A 13,531-nucleotide genomic window follows, 5' to 3' on the forward strand; every position below is an offset into this window, starting at 1 on the left:
GTAATAATTTTTGCACAAACTCATTCTTTCCAAGCATTTGAATATAACGAATAAATATTGTTGACTTTTTGCACTCTTCATAAGCGAGTTCGACCGTATATTAATTTTAGTATGTATAAGTTATATTATTAGTTCACAATTTAATTCTTGTATTAAAAAATTTATTTAGCAGAATTTGCAAATGTATGGTCGTTTAAAATTATACATTGGTTAAATTTGAATTTTAAACAATGACACTAAAAAAATGGAATGTATCCCTATACAGTTAAACTTGCAATTAACAGACAAATTCTTAATTTTTTGATCTTTGTGGTGTTTTCTCAATTCTGCCTTTTTTTAAAATTTTGACGAGGAAAAAGTTTAGAGATATTTTAAAAAGGAATCTCAGCAATTTTCCTAAAAAATAATCTGCTGTGCCATACCCACTTCCATGCTAAAGGGTTTCTGCTACTTGGAATACTATTTACATTTGTTTAACTCTATGTAGTAGCTCATTAATTCCTATAAAAGAAACATTTTATTAACAAGTAATGACTTTCTATTGATTTTTTTTCTAAAGGTAAAATAGAAAAAGTACAGATAAACTCAGGAGTCAGATTATTAAAACATTTGTTTGGAAAAAATATCAAAACAATTATAAGATATTTAAAAAAAAATACTAAGTCCTGCATTAGTGAATGAAATATGAAGTTGCCTGCAATGTGATAAGCGTTTCACACCAGCCATTTTTACTCTACTCTATAATCATTGAAGATGACACTTTCAGATTTAAATTTAAAAAAAAAAAAAAAAATTCTGAAGAAATATTTGGAGGACTATTTTAGAGATGCTTAGGCCATGGCATTTCTCATATTTATCAATGAAGTTTAAAACTTTCAGAGGTGAAAGAGACTAGCAATAAATGACGAACGAAAAAAGTGTTTAAGAAACACCCTCTGTCAGAAAATATAGCAATAAATTTGTAACTTGTATTGCTTACTTTGGTTATTGCAATAATGCAATACATGTAATAATTCCATAAAATTTAATGAGCCGAACTTAAATATTTATGAAAATGTAGATATTTGTATAACGAACTATTTATTAAAAAAAATATTTTGTTTTACATTTTTTTTGCTATACTTTTAGAAATATTCAATAAATGTAAACAAAATTTTTGGAGCAATTTTTGATTAATTATAAAATTATTATTTTAAAAAGAACAATATGTTAAAAATTAGGCAAGGCATGAGCATTTAAAGTAATTCTTTCATGTTTTGCATTAAAAAAAAAACATTAAATTTTTTTCCCTTCATAATTTTGTAGTGAATTGTATTTAGTAACTAATGAAAAAAGTCCAATTTGAAATTTTGAACATTTAAGAAATTTCTTGCAATTTTCTTAGTAGTTTTTGTACATTTTTAAAGAAAGCTCTTAATGATGATATATTTTCTACAAATGTCAATTTGTACTAAGTTTGTTTAACAAAATTTCTTAAAAAACAGGATTCTTGCTGTCCTAAAATGTCCTAAAAAAGTGCTAAAATTTTCCCCAAACTTTTTTAGGGCCTAAAAAGTGCTAAAATTTCTTCTGAGTGCTAAAAAAGTGCGGATTCCTTAAATCGGTTTCCTTAAATTCTGTTGCCTTCAGCTCTCCTGCTGCCTCCATCTTTTTAGAAGATTCTTGGGCTTTGGGGAAAGAAATTCTTTCTTCTGAGATTTTATGGGCTTTAAAAGTTGTAGAAAGCTACTACTCCTACAATTCTTCCAAAGACACTGGAAAATTATTTAGTACAATGTTTCCAGACAGTTCAATAGCACGTCATTTCGCCTGCAGTGAATCTAAGTGTGCATATCTCTGTCATTTTGGACTTGCACCTCATTTTAGCATGCTACTTCTGAAGTGCATTGATAATGCCAAGTTTTATACATTGCTTTTTGATGAGTCTTTGAACAAAGCGACCCAGCAGAAGCAGTTGGATTTACATATCCACTTTTGGAACCCAGATAAGAACATTGTAGAGACGCTATACTTAACATCAGCTTTTCTGGGCCATTCAGCAGCAGATGACCTTTTATCCTGTTTTTATGCATCAGTCAAAAATGTAGACCTGAAGAAATTATTGCAGATTTCTATGGATAGTCCTGCTGTCAATTGGAAAATTTATAATAATCAAGAAGATTTGTGAAAAGAACATGGTGTTCAATGCAATGCAATAGGAAGTTGTGGGCTTCATATTTTAAATAACGCATTCTACAAAGGTGAATCTGAAACAGAATGGCTCATTGGTTCCATCCTGAGCTTTATCTTCTATCTTTTTAAAGATTCACCCACAAGAAAAGATTTTATTAATCAATCAAACGAGAACAAATTACCACTAAAATTTTGTAACCACGGTTGGCTGGAAAATGCACCTGCAGCTGAAAGAGCAATATTGCTTTGGAATGATCTGAAATCTTATGTGAAAAATGTTGGCAAGTTTAGAAAAAAGAAATGTAAATCTTTTTCAACTTTACAAGAAGCAATAAAAGACAAATTAATTCTTATTAAGCTGAACTTTTTCTTAAATGTGTCGGAGATAGTTTCACCATTTTTGAAACTGTATCAAGCAGATCGGCCACTTTTACCATTTTTTGCTGCAGATATACAGGATTTGGTATTACATAGTGTGCAATTATATAACATTCTGAAGCCAGAATCTATAGAAAACTTAAATTCTCTGGAGAAACTGTGCCATTTTAATTTTTGTGATGAAAAGAATTATGTCTCTCTGACAAAAATCAGTGTAGGTTTTAAAGGTGACCAAATTTTAAAGCAGCTGTTGCCCTCAAAAGTTATTTCTGACCGGGATCATATGAATATAAAGAAAGATTGCCGAAAGTTTATCACCAAAATGTTAGAAACTTTACTTGAGAAATGTCCAATAAACTATTCTGTTGTCAGATATGTTAATGTTGCTTGCATCAATCCAAAATTAATGTCAGAAAACAAAAGCAAGTGTGTTTTAAAAATGAGAAACATATTAAATTACTTAAGTCAAAAAAAAGAAAATCGAGGAAAAAGATTGTGACAAAATTAAGCTGCAATTTGCATCATGTATAGATTAATTATGTAATTTTTACTTCATGAATCGTGAAACACTTTATTTGTATATTTTTAATATCATGTATAGATTAAGTATGTTATTTTTACTTTACATCAAGTGCTAATTTTTTTTCCATAGTCCTAAAAAAGTCCTAATTTTTTTTTGAAATAATTGAGCAAGAACCCTGAAAAAGACTCCATTATGGGGAATCATCCCCCATAAAAGTATGTTTTCTTTTTTTATACCATTATGTTTTAATGTATAGATGATTTTTCTAAGGTATCATTTGCTATTGAATTTCATCTTCTTATTATACAAAATGAAATTTGCAGAAAATCCCTTACCATTCTGAGCTTTTTTTTCTTCAAAATTTACCAAAACTACTTAGAAAATGACTTTAAATTTTTAAGATAGTCAAATCACACTTTTACCAAATACGATTCACTGCAAAATTTATAAAAAAACCTTTTAAAATGTTTTCAACACATGCTCAGTATGAAAAAACTACTTTAAATGATATCTTGCTTAATTTGTAAAAAAACTTTTTCGAATATTTTTAAAGTTATAGCAAAAAACATTAAACAAAAAAATTAGTCTTTTATGAAAATGTCTGTATCCTCATAAATATTTAAGCTAGGCCTTCGATAGTCACAGATACAAGTTACAAATTTATTGCTATATTTTCTGACAGAGTGTTCAAAAGCACTTATTTTCTTTCGTAATTTATTACCGATCCCTTAAAACTCCTGAAAGCAAAAAGTTTTATTCATAAGTATGAGAAATCACATGAGCTATACACCTATAAAGTTATAAAATAATCCTTTAAGTATTTCTTGAGAAATTTAAAATAATGCTAAAAACTAAAAGTGTTTCTTCATTTATTGTTGGGTAGAATATATCCCGAGCAAGGTAATACCCACCCATTTGAAATTAGGTTGGGTACCAGCTTCAAGCCATCCCAGGCGATCAAACCTTGATCCTTAACAGTTAATAATCAGTGCCTTAACCACTGTGCAATGTGTTTGGTATATTTTGATTTATTATTGTATGTGATTGAATGTATATTTAAACTCATTCATGTATATTTAGTTTAAAATTAATCATTAGTTATCACTTTAAGACCTTTATAAATCAAAAAGTATTTTTAGTTCTGTTAAAAATAAATAAACTAAATGAGAAATATAATGATAATGAATAGAAAATAAATACATTATTGTGATACTGCTTTTAATCTATGACTTTCATCTCCGAATTCTAGACTTGCAAGATTCAGCAGCGTCTGCCTCCAATGAACAAAAAAGTAGCTCTCTAGCTGATGAATTTGACATGTTTGCACAAGCAAGGACTTCATCTTTTGACTCTAGTAAAACAAAGTAAATATTTTTTAAATATTTTTTAAAGTCCTCAGTAGTTTTAAAGTTAACCCTTTGATGGTCCTGTGCGTAGAAAACTATATTGTTTAAAAGTAGAGATTTTTAGTTCATTTCATTTTTAAATTGTATGTCTCTAAATATGAAATATTTAGTAGTTTTACTTAATGTCAATATTTATTAGATGCGTCATAAATAAAAATCGACATTTACTTACTGTTGCCTGCAATGTGGAAATAACAGGTGAGATTCTATCTCATTTAAGAAATTACTGTATAACATGGTGCGTAGCATTTTTGAAAAGTGCTTAAAGGTGCTTATTTTCGAATTTTGTTTTTTAAAAGCCCTTAAAGGTGCTTTTTTTATTGGGTGTTTTTAAAAAGTGCTTAATTTTCCATTTTCGAAAATATTTTTTTCTTAACCATGTCTATTTTCGCCCCATATTATGCAAAAGAGTGCTTTTCACATTGTTTTATTCAATGTTTTTACCACATTCAACGACAATCCATTTCGGCTTACCGTTGGTCGGTAGCGTATGAAAGCGCTAATCGTTTTACATGTTTGATTAAATACTTGCGAGTCCGCGTGTGAGCCTACTGAGCTGGATTTGGTGAGATTCTTTGCTCTCTAATGTGCAACTCTGCTGCATTTTGCAAGATATTCTCAATTTCAGGATTCTTTTTCCACCCTCTGATATCGAACTAAAAAATCTCTTGATCATTTTATAATAGCTAATATAATTAAAAAAATATTTCTTTGTCAGAAACTAGTTATTTTATCATAATCATGTAAATTCTTTGAAAATTATTTTGCATATTGTTAATGTATATAGTGCTTAAAAATATTTTTGAGTGCTTAAAAAGTGCTTAAAAGGTACTTATTTTTTGTTGAAAGATTTGGCTACGTACCCTGTATAAATATAAAAATCAATAGCTTAAGTATGTAATTTATGATATTCTGATATAGTGTTCGAAATTATATTCTTAATGTAAGTTAATATATGTAAGTGTAATATATCTTCTTAACGTAAGTTATATGTTTACTCTTATATTAAAGTTATTTTACATTCTTTCACTATCTTCCAACATTCTCAATATAGAGTTGCTTAACAACATGCTCAGTATATATATTTTTTTCTTTCTTTCTTCATAATGCTGAAATTCATATAATGATTGTTCTAATTTATATTGCTTGCTATTTAATGAACATGTATATGATTGTTTTTTTTCTATTTTTTTTTTACCCTTCTTTTTTTTTTTAACCCTTTACCCTTCTGTTAACAAATAATATGCTTTATACTTATTTCATTTGATGTTGATTAGCAATAAATTTTTAAACGAGCCCTCTAAATGATTACCTCCTAAATTTTTATTGTTGATTTTGTAACTTTTGTGAATTATTTCAACTTCTTAATATTTTTGGTGTATTCTGAAAATAGAAAATTCACGTTAAAATAAGAAAGCTAGAGTGTAAACCATGAATTTGTTTTATTAAATCATTCTTTTTTTTTTAATTGTGCCAAAATGATTAACCTATTACAGTATTTCTCAAACATTGCTAAGAGAGAAAGAAATTTAGATCATTCTTTCTTTATAAGAATTTTTTTTCTTCGAAGGTTCATTGATTATTATATTATTATTGATGATATTGATGATATTCATTGATTATTAATTCGTATATTCATTGATTAATAATTTATACATTCATATATTCATTGATTAATAATTTATACATTCATATATTCATTGATTAATAATTAATTAAATTATAGATATTCATTGATTATTAAGTATCCTATATATTTTTAGGGGTAGTACATATGAAGATAATACTAATCCAAATCAAGTTGAAGGAAGTCTTGCATCTTTTGCAGCAAATAAAGGCAGACCAATGGTATTATTTGTTATAATTTATATTTAGATTAATTTGAAAGTGACAGTTATGCCAAAAAATCACTATTTAACACTTAAGTTTTAATAGTGTTTTTTATGTCCTAATAGCTTTTTAATAGTATTTCTTATGCTCTATGAGGTACTCAATATTTTTTTCAAATTTGAAAGATTTAAAGCCTCAATCCATAACTCGTTCTTTCACTAAAATATTTTCGATGTTTAAAAAATGTACTCAATATCATATAAAAATGTAGTTATATTTCTAATTTATTTATTTACCTGTGAAAACTTAGCATTATCAAGTTTGCTAGATATTTTTTGAAAGTATATGACTATAAAATTTAAAAATTAAATGTCTGTCAAAACTATAAACAATTTAAGGGAGACTATTTTGTATGGAAAGTAACATGTTTTTAAGATTCATATAGGTTTCTTTATCAAATTCTATCAACATATCTCTGTTTGACACTTCTAAGTATTACTTTAAAACATTCCATCATCGTAGTCTGGGAAAGATAGCCTTCAAGTTTGTTTAAGTATTATATGTTATGACCAATATATTTTTATTTTATCATTGAATATTTGGCCAAAATACTTGTTTAAATGTAATTGCGAAGTTTAGTAAAGCTTTAAACATCTTATTTTAGGAGGGTTTTATGCTTCAGGTAAATACAGTTTCCATGACCTTAAGGCATCCATGTGGTCTTTCTTCCTTTTATTTTGTTTTCTTCCATTCCATTATATTAACAGGCTTAGTTTATAAAATTATTTAACACAGTATAGCTGCCTCTGGCTCTTGTGCCACTAATTTCTACTTAAAATCATGTTCATGACCACATTATATACTGTGTGTATTTCAAATAAACATGTAATTATGTCTTATATTGTTTGAAGCTAAAAGCTGTTTAAATTATATTTTTCAGGAAAGTGGGGATTTAGGATCTTCAAATGTTCCTGCAAGCAATGGTAAGTTTGCCTTTATGTTATGAGTTATTTGTTTGGAAAAACTCAAATCTTAGTTTCACTTTAGGAGTTATTTTTATTCATAATGAGATGAGTTAGAGAATTAGAAAACGTAACGTAATTACTGTAATAATCTTAAATTAAAATAATTTGCTTGTTTTAATATTATTTCTACAAATTTAAAAAGTTATAAGCATTTGAGTTATTTGTTTGAGGCGTAGGCTCCCAACGTGGGTGCTATCGTCTCCAAAGCAGTAAAGACTTTTAGGGGGCCTTAGCAAGATAATAGGTATTTTAGGAGTGTTGTGTATTTCTAGAGTTTTATAAGTAACTGAAGATGAAATTAGTATTGACTATACAGTAAAATTCATAAATGTTTTAGTATGGTATGGTAAAATTATTTATATTTATAACTTAGCTTTCATTAAAGCAGTTAAGTCATTAAAATTGTTTTTTTTAATACTTTTTAATCAGGAGAAGGAATGTAATACCCACATTAAAATTTTACCATTGAAAGGTGTCATGATCTTTATGTGAATTGAAAACTTGCGCCCCTGTGACTTCCCTAAATTTTGCCTGAAAGGCTGAAGGCTATGTGTTTATTAAAATTAATATTTAATTTTTTTTCTTCAAAAAAGAGTATTATACACAAATTTTTAAAGCATGTAAGTTTTTGTTTACTTTTCTCTTATTTTTAACTCCTTTTATAAAGAAACTTGAAATCTATCATTAAGTTAATTTATTTCTATAATTTATTATCTTTTTGTTTTATAATTTAAAGAGATATTATCAGAACATAATTAATATAGGATTTTTGTCATGTATCTTCTATAACTATGTTTTCTATGATTTTAAGTTTTTAAGATATACCTAGTGGCTAGTACATTTATATTGTGTTTCCAATATAAGTGTTCTGATCAATAGGTATATTTTCAATAACTTAATGACATATTGTTTCAGATGTGTAACATAACAAAAATATTAAGATATCTAATAGCACAAACAATTTTATAGATTAATTATTTATTAATGCTTCTTTTCTTTCTAATTTTTTTGATAATGGGCAGTAATTTAAAATTGTTTAGGAACCTATGATTTAGGAACATTGAAATTCGACTATTTTTTCTGATATATTTCATGTTGAAGAAGGAATTGCATAAGCAATCCCTTGAAATGTTTCTGTTATGATGTTTTTATAGCGTAAAGTAAAAACAATTATAGTCAACTATTGGCATAATGCTATGTAATTGGTTAAAAAGTCAAAATTCTTATCAAAGAACACTGTCAAACTTTTTAAAAATCGACAAAAAGTTGCTTTCTTTAAACCAGGGGTGTCAAACTCAAAAGCTAACTTGGGCCAAATAAACAATGCTTAACNAAAAAAAAAAAAAAAAAAAAAAAAAAAAAAAAAAAAAAAAAAAAAAAAAAATCAATGTTCATGGAATCTAATATTTTTATTTTGAATTGTAATAAACATATAGTTAAATTATTGTTTACGTCGTGATACTTGACATTTCTTCTCTGCTATTATCTTTTCTATTTCGGGAGAAATTTTATTGGCCGAGACTACTTTCAAAATTGACCCAACGTGAGCGTTATTAATACGGTTTTGGACAGGAGATTTATTTCCATTCATAACAGAAAATAATTGCTCTCACTGATAAGTACTTCCAAATATGGAAATAATTTCATACGCGAATTTTCGAGTATTTTCATACCTTACAGGTAAATATGCGTGAAATTCACCCACACCCACTTCAATGAATTGTGCCTTCAAATTTGAGTCGCACTGAATCTGAAGAAAACAAACAAAATTTGTCTTCCAAAGAATTAAAATTTTTAAACCTTGTTTCAAATTCTGTTCTAAGATTTGAAATTTTTTTCTGCGTATTTTTGGATACGATGCAGTATCATCTAAACTACATTGGTTCTTGTTGCACGTTGGGAAGTGCGTTAAATCTTCATTTTTCAGTTGCCTTTCCCAAAGAAATAGTTTACATTTGAATGCTTTTTTAATTATGTCAAACATGTTCAAAATGATCTGATCCTTGCCTTATAACAATAAATTTAAATCGGATAAGTGTTTGGTTATATCAACCATAAAAGATAAATCTTGCAACCATATTTGATCGGAGAACAAGCTTGTATCTCGGTTTATAGTTTGTAAACTTACATATTTTTTCTTTCAAATCCCAGAATTGATTGAGACCTTGGAGCAAAATAAGCAACTACCTCCCTATAATAGGATAAACCTGATTATGTACTATCTAATTGATAGCTTAGTGTGAAACGGACTCCATTTCAGCCAATTAGAATTTTACATTTTCGCTTGGACAATTTAAAATGATCCGTATAGTTTATAAATTAAGTATATTATAATTTTATATGCTGGTTTCGTTTCTAATTCACATTTCTATTTTATTTTTACTTTGCATCGGATATATTGACTGGGCCACAAAAATGTTCAACTCGGGCCGCGAGTTTGAAACCCCTGCTTTAAGCCAATGCCATTGGTTAAGTATAAAATTACTTAAGGGATGTCCTTAAACAGGGCGCGTAGCGTTTGTAAAAAGTACTTAAAGGTGCTTTTTTGGGGATTTCGTTTTTAAAAGCTTTTAAAGGTGCTTTTTTTAGCTGGTGTTTTTAAAAAGTGCTTTATTTCCACAATTAATTTTTTTCTTCTTCAGTGATATCTGATGGATCCCATGCATTTCACGAAAAATGGGGTGTTTGCTACATAATCATTCACGTGGACTTCATGTCGTACCCACGTTATGACTTGCGCATGCGCGCACACTTAAACCGAAACCCGAGTGCTCAAATTCGGATAGAGAATATCAGATCCTTATGAAATGTTTTTCTTTTTAATTTAATTTAATTTTATTCTTGTTTATTTTATTTTACTTCTAACACTTTTTTGACGTAGGGGGTAAGGGTACTTTTGTTCTGAGTTCAGGGTCAAGTTGAATTCACTCGGTGATGTGGGAAAGTACTGATTGTTTTGATTTACGTCCGTTTCTTTTTGGGTTTTTTTTAACGTTAAAACTCTTTATAAAAAGTTTTTGTTTTTCAATAATATCATTGATTGAATATGAATTTTTTGAGTGCTTGAAATTTTTTGTAAAGTGCTTGAAAAGTTTTTAAAAAGTGCTTATTTTTGATTCAAAGATTTGGCTACGCACCCTGTTAAATCATATGATTGGATTAAATAGTTGCTGTAAGTGCTCAGTGCTCCCCAACCTTTTTATTGTCACTGCCCAATTAGAATTTTTTAAATTTTCAGTATGGCTTGGTTGCCTTCACTGCATTGGCAATTTATTATATAAATTTAACAATGAATGATAAAAAAATATTTTAAGTGTGACTATATTGAGTACATCAGAATATTTAATCTTCCAAGAACAGGTAAAAGTTTAAAGGCATCGATTGGAGATTAAACCTTTTTGTGAAATGTGTGGCAAACCCTGAATTCATATAAAAGTTCAAAACAATGAATCCTATAGAATATCAGATGCTCTTTAGTAAATAAAAAAAAAAAAAAATTCTTATTGATAATTTTTGCAAAAAAAAANAAAAAAAAAAAAAAAAGAAAAGAAAAGAAGACTGGATATAATATAAATTTTAAATTATTGTAATATTAATGTTAACATAATATGGTGTTCTTACCATATTTTTTCATTCTGCCTACTTGATTTCTAAAATATCTTAAAGCAAAAATTTTTTTTTAACAAAAAAGTATTTTTTGAACATTAACAAAATTAGAATATTAACAAAAAGCTTATTTTGTGAGAAGTGTATTTAAATTTCCACATAAAAGTCTGATTTTTTTTAGTGCATGGTTAATTTTTCAAAGGGTGTAATAGATCCAATGACTTTAACCATGTCAACTTAGATAAAGAAATAGCAATGCCATGTAAGACATATGAATGTACTCATTTGGATTTTCAAGGATGAAATAGTTCATTAAAATAAAGCCGTTTATTGCATTATTTTAAGTTGCATACTTAAAAACTATGTTGAAAGTTTTAATATTAGTTCTTTCATAATATCTTTAGTTTTTAATACCTTTAGTTGGCTTAGTAGGAACTGATATTAACTTATAAAAGTTTTAATCTAATTAACTCATGTAATTTTATGTGTAATTTTAATCTAAATGTAATTTATTCTGAATTAACTCACTATTTTTATTTTTTAAATTTCTCATATAAACCTTTGAAATATTAAATAAATAGAACCATTTAATTTATAATTATTCAAAATGAGTTAATAGATTTTCAACCCATTTTTCTATCTTTTTTTTTTACTGAACACAATTTGAACTGAAAAGTTGCAAGCTTAACATTTTAACTTTTTGCTTTTTACTTATGTTCTTGTTCTAGGATTTTAATGAGAGAACTAAAACAAAATTTTTACCTTTAGATTTTGCCAACTTTCACAACTCACGTACAACTGGGCTTTCCGCAGGAGCAACTGGAGCTTCATCCCAATCAAATGCTGTAAACAATCGACGTCAGATGGATAAAGATGACAATGATGGCGCTCTTTTTGCTTTATAGAACAATTTCTAATCATTAGAAATTGACAACTTATGTACAGCACTGGTTTATATATATTTGAAGCTTTCAACTTTATATTGAGCATATTTAAACTTGTCTTTGTCAAAAATACTTGTAAAATATATTTTCAAAATCTGTTCTTTCTTTATCCAAGTTAGCATTATTGTATAAATCTTTATATTTTTCTTGTTTTAGTGTGCAAGTTAAAATATAAATGTAGTTAATTTTTTTAAAGTATTACTTAATTTTATATTTATGCAAATAATATGAGTTCCTGGAATAAATATGTATTTAGATATTTTTAACAGTTGTTATTTTGAACTCTATACATAATATATATTTATATATTTTTCTTACATTGACTTCATGTTTTTATTGTTGAATTTGGTGTGTAAATTTCCTTATTTGTAATTTTTCATTTTCATAACTACAAATTATATCTAGTCTGAGTAAAATTTTTATTGCCCCTTATTCTGGGAGAAATGCGACAAATTTTCAGGTAAAAAAAAATAGATTGCCATATTTCTGTTATTGCCAATATTCTGTATTATTTCCTAGTCAATATATTCTAAGTTCTTAAATTAACCTTAACAATAAAGTCAATTTTTGATGCTGATTTTGACTTATATTGTATGCGACAAAAGACTACAAATTGAATTTATACCTATTTATTTTTAAGAAAGTATATTATTATGTTTAGTTTCAGTCGTTGCTTTTTTGCCGCATTGTTGATTGCTTGTTTCGTTCAGTTAGAAACTAAGAAATTGTTTGTTACTTTTTATTATTTCAGTGAATTTTCATTTTTATTAATTTTTTGCCTAAGTGCCATGTGACGTATTGTCTATGGACAATACTTAATACAATACAGCTTGGTGACATGTTTACTTGAGTTTTGTAACTATTTAGCTTAATAAGTTGCATTACATAAGTAAATTTTCATTGTTTTTATTTTTCGGCTTAAATGCTTATCTATGACATAAAGATTATGATATTGACCTAATTGTGTAATATGTTTTAATGAATCCATTGCGTACATATCAAGCACAATTTTATTTTCTTGCAACTTCCAATGTTGCTGTGCTACTTCTTGAAAATTTCTAGAATTTTTTTGATGTATAATATAAATATGATATTCAATATACAATATAAGCGAGTCAAAGCTATGTGGATTTTAATTTGAAAGTTTACAAATGATTTTAGTTGTGGGATAGTTTACAAATATGAAGTTTATATTGATACTTATATCATTTAATTAAGAATATATTTAAAACATTTCCTTCATTGTATTGTTGTAGTTTCAAAATTAGAATCATACGAACAAATTTGAGAGTTCATAAATGAAAATTATTTGGAAGGTAACATCTGATTTTTTGTAAAATAATATGAACCATAAGTTTTTTTTCTCAAATCTTTTTTTTATTTATTTATTCCTTACAAGTTTCTTTGTATTCATACATAGTTTCCTTTCAGTGTTAATGGGACATTCAATTAGTTATGGCCATCAGACCTTAGTTTCTGAATAACCCGCATATAAAATACAAATTTTGAAATAGTAAACTCACTTAAAATATGACAAGCTTATCCTAATATTATTTCAATTCGTTCTATATTATGTCTAAAACTTTTTTATTAAACTCATTGTTGTATTATGTTTGAAGCATTTAGTTTTTTTTTTTACTTTAAGAG

The 13,531-nt window shown here is 27.1% G+C and overlaps 1 protein-coding gene across 2 annotated transcripts in view; it reads left to right on the forward strand.

Annotated features, from left to right (window-relative positions):
- LOC107456168 (TOM1-like protein 2) overlaps window positions 1-13,329 on the forward strand; it is a 35,771-nt gene extending 22,442 nt beyond the window's left edge. Inside the window, exons 12-15 of one of the 2 annotated variants that reach the window (XM_043039702.2) lie at window positions 4,323-4,437; window positions 6,243-6,327; window positions 7,250-7,292; window positions 11,709-12,148. In XM_043039702.2, the coding sequence (XP_042895636.1) occupies window positions 4,323-4,437; window positions 6,243-6,327; window positions 7,250-7,292; window positions 11,709-11,845 (380 nt within the window). In that variant the 3' untranslated portion in view covers window positions 11,846-12,148. Of the gene's footprint in view, window positions 1-4,322; window positions 4,438-6,242; window positions 6,328-7,249; window positions 7,293-11,708 lie in introns of both variants that reach the window. The other variant, XM_016073953.3, reaches the window with a different exon arrangement.
- The last annotated feature ends 202 nt before the right edge of the window (window positions 13,330-13,531 follow it).

The sequence above is a fragment of the Parasteatoda tepidariorum genome, chromosome 10, assembly GCF_043381705.1.
Source record: "Parasteatoda tepidariorum isolate YZ-2023 chromosome 10, CAS_Ptep_4.0, whole genome shotgun sequence".
In the NCBI taxonomy this organism is placed as follows: domain Eukaryota; kingdom Metazoa; phylum Arthropoda; class Arachnida; order Araneae; family Theridiidae; genus Parasteatoda; species Parasteatoda tepidariorum.